This window comes from Leptonychotes weddellii, chromosome 6 (assembly GCF_054177405.1).
Source record: "Leptonychotes weddellii isolate Sample4059 chromosome 6, ASM5417740v2, whole genome shotgun sequence".
Classification (NCBI taxonomy): domain Eukaryota; kingdom Metazoa; phylum Chordata; class Mammalia; order Carnivora; family Phocidae; genus Leptonychotes; species Leptonychotes weddellii.
Window position 1 is genome coordinate 129,652,390 of NC_138374.1, and position 6,773 is coordinate 129,659,162.

Sequence of the window (6,773 nt, forward strand, 5' to 3'; positions counted from 1 at the left end):
TTGCCAGAGATCATGAGAACTCATCAATCCTGTTGAACAGCTTTTGACTAAAGGTTTCAAGGAGCAGATGCCGTGACAATCCCAGCCTATGCCTTGAGATTTTGTCTGTGTCATCTGGGGATTTCATTCCTATAGTGTTGTTCTTCTGCAGAATTCCTACACAACCCACTCACCAACTCCCAGAAGTAAAACTGGCCCTACTCATGTGGTAGCTTGAACTTGGTTCACGTTGGTCTGTGGGGTACCTACTTGTTTCATATGTATATTATAAGGATGAGTAGTTATTTGATAGTCATCTCACTAAGTATAAAATAGTGAATCAAATTATTGACAAAGCATAATTTGTCCCCCAATTTTCTTGCAGATTTTTTTTTTTTTTAAAGATTTTATTTATTTGAGAAAGAGAGAGCAGAGAGAGAGAGCAGGAACAGGGGGAGGGGCAGAGGGAGACGGAGAAGCAGAGACTCTCCCTGAGCAGGGAGCCTGATGCAGGGCTTGGATCCCTGGACCCCGAGATCATGACCCGAGCTGAGCCGAAGGCAGACGCTTAACCAACTGAGCCACCCAGGCACCCCTCTTGCAGACGGTTTTAAATTAGTAGGAGCATAAGCCATGGGGAAAATGTGTGGTTTGCCATCTAAATACTGGAGGTACTCTAAAGTTAGTGGGTCTTCCTGGAACTCAAAAACAAGTTACCTGAACTATAAGGGTGTAAGAGCCGAGCCAGTCTGGAAGAAGCACTCGCTCTACTAGTTACCACAACATATTATGAAGTTCCAACTCCTGCTCCAGGAAAGCTGTTCCTGGCTTCTGCGCCACGCTTTCCCACTGGGCTGACTAGGTGACGCTGGGACATTATTTCACTGGCAGATTCTCTTCCACTGTCCAGCTGCCGACTGCCACATCCCAGGTTCCAAGAGAAAGGTGAGGGACACAGGAATTCCGAAGCATGTCTTAGATGATTGCTGTGCCCGGCAAACAACAACAAACTAGAGCCCTCTGAGCTGGGCCACCCCTCTACCCTCTCTGACCCAAACTAGTCTTCTAGAGTCAAAGGTAGCTCTATGTCAGGTCAGTTAGTCCCAGACTGACATGTCTTAATATCAAAAAAGAAAGAGGATTCCTTTCCTAAATCCTTCTCTGTTTCCAAAATTCCTCAACAGACCTCATGACCAATATATTCTTTTTTTTTTTTAAGGATTTATTTATTTGAGAGAGAGAGAGAGAGAGAACGTGCACGCACATGCTTCCAAGCACCTGGGAGCAGGAGAAGGGGCAGAGGGAGAGAAGCAGACACCCCCGCGGAGTGCGGAGCCCAATGAGGGGCTTGATCTCATGACCCTGAGATCATGACCTGAGCCAAAATCAAGAGCTGGACACTCAAGCGACAGAACCGCCCAGGCGCCCCTCTAATATATTCTTTATGATGGTAAACCTACCATGGATCATTGAGAATCTTAAAGAAGAATATAAATTCACTTCACAATATTACAAGTTATGCTTTATTATACAACAGTCAGAAGCAAATTATTTGCAAATGGCAATAACTGCTATACAACTGTATTCTCTGATTAAACAAATGTATTTCTTATGTGGAGGTTATTCCGTAATAAATATTGTATTTCACAGTACAAAAAAGGAAAAATATGTATTTACAAAGAACAAAGGCAGTGAGACTGTTTCTTTAGCTATAATTATAATAAAAGAAAATATAAAAAAATATAAGAATGACTTTTTGGGGGCGCCTGGGTGGCTCAGTTGGTTAAGCGACTGCCTTCGGCTCAGGTCATGATCCTGGAGTCCCTGGATCGAGTCCCGCATCAGGCTCCCTGCTCGGCGGGGAGTCTGCTTCTCCCTCTGACCCTCCCCCCTCTCATGGGCTCTCTCTCATTCTCTCTCTCTCAAATAAATAAATAAAATCTTTAAAAAAAAAAAAAGAATGACTTTTTTGCAGCCATATAAACTACCTCCTAGAAACACCAAATAAATAATACATTCAATGATTACCCACCGAGCTACTATTCTGCAGCTACTCATCTGAAATAACTGATATTCAATATCAGAGTCCTGGATTTACAATACTGTGTTTTTTCACTGACTTCTTTATCCGCTTAATTTTTTTCCTTAAGACTTGATCATCTTGTTTGGAGATAAACCGAAAATATCTGCAACCTAAAAAAACAAAACAGAGAGTTTTAATACTTATCAATTCTTCAAGTATATTTCTACATTTTTAAAGTTTTGCCTCAGCTCTGACGTACTAGTGATTATGAAATGGGGGGGGTCTGTATGATGTGTACCAGTGTGAACACATTCTAAGGGCCGTTACCAATGAAATGTATGCTTCCTACACACGAAAACATCTCTGATCCATCATAATCAGAGCACGTACTTCAACTCGTTTCTCACCCTGCCTTCCAAGCTCTAGTTAAGGTGATACGTGTATTATACACATATTTATATCTTAAATGTGCCTTCTCCAAAAGTAAATTACAGCTTCCCTTTCAATGTTAGCTTGTAAAACAGCCCAAGAGGCACCTGTAACAATAAGAAAGTTCTCTGTAAGAAAACTCTGAGGTGAGGATTAGAATAAACAACTCACAGGTCAGAAGAGATGAGAACTTAGCTAGTCATTCCAGCATCTAGCGAGCAGCCAGATGGTGACTGTGCAGCTCTGAGAAAGGAGCCTTGTGCTCATGAGAAGTTCCTTCTACCTGCTTTTCATAGTCTTACAATGCTAAGCAGATCACTGGTTAAGTATTTCAGACATGAATCAAATTTCTGTAAAAAAAAAATGTAAACTGGATATTATAAGAGATTTTTTTTTAATATATATTTGATAAATGAGCGAGACCATCAATCACCTAAGAAAAACTAACTTCATTATAGTCTCAGCACGTACCTATCCATCCATCTTCTCTAGGAAACTGCTAGGATATATATTGTACCTACAGTAACCATTTTATTATCCCTGAAAACAGTATGGCAGAATTACTAATATTTTATTAGCTGGGAAGCAGTGGTGTCTGTGGTGTTAATGTAATAACCTATATTTCTAAACACACCTACCACTTTAGCAAAACCAAAATACTTTGTACACAGACCTCTGCTTCTATCTAGAATACAGAAAGATGGAGAATTTTGCTTCCACCCTAACACAGAGAAAAAGCCAAATAAACTACAAGCTCCCACCTCCTCATGAGCCACCGGATGTGGAGTCACGAGGGGCAAGGGCCTGGCTTGCCTTAGCAGAGCAGGGGAAGACGGGCAGCTACCATACCCTACTCTAAGCATGAAGCAAAGGCAGACCAGAATTGAATCCTGTGATATAATGAGGGTCACCCGAGCACAGACCAAACCCAGTTCGACTCCTGAACAGATTGACTGAACCCCAACACTAAGGCCCGAAAGAAGAGATGGAACGCTTTTCAGGCATGATTATGCCTAATATTCATAGAGTACTTCTGAATGTATAAAGCACTTCAATGTGATGCTCACTTGATGCTTACAACCATCCTGTAAGCAACACAGACAGGTGTTAACAAAGCCCACTCACACAGAAGTCTCCCAAAGGTTAACTGCTGGACCTAAGTGACAGGAAAAGGTAACAAAACTGGAAAATCAGCCCAGGTTTTCAGACTTTGCTCAAACACAGACACCTTTAGGTAACTGTACTAGATGCCTCTATGCTCATAAGCAGTAGAAAATCACAGTATGAAGCACACTTCTGTTCCTTGACGTGTGTTGAGAAATCTTACAATTGCTTTCATATTTATTTGTCCCCTTCCTCTGAGAAACTGGCATTTTATTAACCTTAGTAACCATCTGAAACACTCACTGAGAATACTAATTCCAAAACAGTATCAACCATATCTAAAACCAAGCTGAAGAAGCTCTTTAGGATACTCTGAATTCTCTAGCAACAGACTGCTTATGTTCGCTTCATCTCTGAACAGACCCAGCGGCGGTGGCACAAAGCAGAGAGTCTTCACAGCCAAGAGAGTCCACAGAGAAAAGATCAATTTCCCTTTCTTTTAAGAGGATTTTTAAATAAGTTATAGGAGGTATAGGGGAGAAATGTTTCATCCTTATAGGAACAGATAAGTAAATATAACAGCAATTATACAACAATGAGGTCAGCGAAGAATATTTTTCTCTCTTTTTTAAATTATTTTTATTTATTTTTTCTTTCTAATACTGCAAGGTAGACAGTATCAGTAAACTTTCTATACAGTTGCTGTGAAAACAGTCTGCATCCTCTATCTTAATTGGCCCCTAAAGATACTCAAGTTACAGCCTAAAAACCCACCACCACAATCAACAAGATGGAATCGCTGCTTCTAGTCCATGGACAGCCCCAACAAGCAGATCACCTGGCCCCAACTCAACATTCACTTTCCCATCTGCCAGTTATTTCTCCAGCCTCTGATGTCCTTGGGCAATTACCCAGTAAGCTGTGGCATGAATGAATGGTCACCTTTTGTAATTTCAAAATCATCCAAAAGCTATGTCTAGATAAGAAGAAAATAAAACCTTGTACCTTTTCCTAACAATATTCCAGCTACCAAAGCTTTCTCACAAGCCAGTGCTTTATCCTCTTTCCAATCGCTTTTTGCCCAAAAGGAGCTGAAGTGAAAGCTTGGCCACCAGTTTTTCCTGGAGTTCCACTCTTCTTGAACCCAGGCAAGGTGATTCCTAGAAAAGAAAAATGTCAAAAGGGAAGGTCAGTGATGGAGGTGGACCTATACTGCCAGAATTTGAACTTAAGAAGAGTCTGTGGGTAGGGCGCCTGGGTGGCTCAGTTGGTTAAGCGACTGCCTTCGGCTCAGGTCATGATCCTGGAATCCCCGGATCGAGTCCCGCATCGGGCTTCCTGCTCGGCGGGGGGTCTGCTTCTCCCTCTGACCCTCCCCCCTCTCATGTGCTCTCTCTCTCTCATTCTCTCTATCTCAAATGAATAAATAAAATCTTTAAAAAAAAAAAAAAAGAAAGAAGAGTCTGTGGCGTCCCTTTTCAGGCAGCCGGGAAGATGGCGGACATTCAGACTGAGGCTGTCTACCAAAGCAGCCAACCATCTCTCAAAATGAGAAGAGGGTCCTGCTTGGAGGAACAGACAAGGAGAAGCTCCTGCAATATTATAAAAACATCGGTCTGGGCTTCAAGATGCCCAAGGAGGCCACTGAGGGCACCTATACTGATAAGAAATGCCCCTTTACTGGTAACGTCTCCATCCGCGGGCAGATTCTGTCTAGTGTGGTGACCAACCAAGATGAAGTTGCAGAGGACCACTGTCATCTGCTGAGACTACCTCCACTACATCCAAAAGTACAACTGCTTCAAGAATCGCCACAAGAACATGTCCGTGCACCTGTCGCCCCTGCTTCAGGGATGTCCAGATCGGTGACATGGTCACAGTGGGCAAGTACCAGTCCTCGAGCAAGACTGTGCTTCAACATGCTCCAAGTCACGAAGGCCACTGGCACCAAGAAGCAATCCCAGAAATTCTGAGACATCTGTCCACACCCCCCCGCCAAATAGTTATTTTCCCAGTCGGGAAAAAAAAAGTCTGTGGCAAGATGACAAGGAAGATGTTCTAATTTCTGAGTGTGACCATCCATGGTATAGCACATGCATGAAAGCAAATCCTTTTAGGTTCTTTGATTTCTGCTTTCCATTTCATTAAAAAGCCAGTCCGGTACACACGGCAGTTAACAGCACACACCCTGAACTCAAAATCCTGGATCTGAATCTCAGATCTTCCATTTATTATCTATGTGATCCTGGGCAAGTTCCTTAACCTCTCTGAGCCTCAATCTCTGTGAAGCTATTAACGGTCCCCATCTCACACATCATTATTAGATTAAACAGGCCCAGGAATATAGCGGTCTCATATAAAGCTCTTTGCATGTTGTCTGGTACTTAGTAAAAGTTCAATAAATGTCAGCTATGATGATTATCACTTAAAAATTACTTTAAAAACCTTACTTCATATGCTACAAAGAATTACTACTCAAATTAAGATGCCATTATTATACAAATACGTGAACACACAGGTTTGACAGTTGAACCCAGACAATGCTAAGTGTTTGTCAATAATTTAATTGAGCAAATACTTATTAGCACCCATGTGTCCCTGTGGCAGAACTTCTAGAGGTTTAAAAAACTGAATAGTACATTTCTCTGCCTTCATGAATCTTGCAGTTAGTTGGGGTTTATATGCTGCTGTAGATGTGGAAAGTGGTTTATAGTTATCACACCAAAACCATTTTATAATCAGCCCTCTTCCATCTCCAAGGTCAAGTCCGATCTGAAGCCTGACACAAGTTCCCATCGATGATGAAGCTTCTAACCAATTAAGATGGATAGGATAAATAAATGAAACTTAACTTTGTCACAAAGTTAATCCCTTCCTCTCACAAAGTAAAAATGACCAGGACCACTCCTGTTGTCACTCGAAATGTGGCACTAATGATATCATGATCACAGGGGTATAGTTTCAGATATCCAGCTCACAACGGACTTAACAAATATGTGCTATGATGATCTTATGAGGCCCTCAAAGCCCCATTGAAAATTACTGAAAAACAGCTGGAAGAAAAGCTGCTTCCTATGTGATCTTACAAGATGATGACACACAGATTATCAAGAGCTCTACAAAGAATCTAGTGAAGAGTGGGAATGCCATTATTTCCAACTTGAAAATGTACAACTTTCCGAATACTGCAGTGGTAAGGCACAGTACTTATTCTGACAGCATAAAAAATCTTTTTTTT

At 41.6% G+C, this 6,773-nt stretch overlaps 1 protein-coding gene and 1 pseudogene across 1 annotated transcript in view; one reads left to right on the forward strand and one right to left on the reverse strand.

Annotated features, from left to right (window-relative positions):
* Window positions 1–1,488: 1,488 nt before the first annotated feature.
* TAF1A (TATA-box binding protein associated factor, RNA polymerase I subunit A) overlaps window positions 1,489–6,773 on the reverse strand; it is a 21,067-nt gene continuing 15,782 nt past the window's right edge. Inside the window, exons 9-10 of the mRNA XM_081823213.1 lie at window positions 4,541–4,695; window positions 1,489–2,172 (exon numbers count right to left, since the gene is read on the reverse strand). Coding sequence (XP_081679339.1) covers window positions 2,060–2,172; window positions 4,541–4,695 — 268 coding nt within the window. The 3' untranslated portion in view covers window positions 1,489–2,059. The remainder of the gene's footprint in view (window positions 2,173–4,540; window positions 4,696–6,773) is intronic.
* On the forward strand, window positions 5,024–5,508 carry LOC102731193 (small ribosomal subunit protein uS17 pseudogene; annotated as a pseudogene).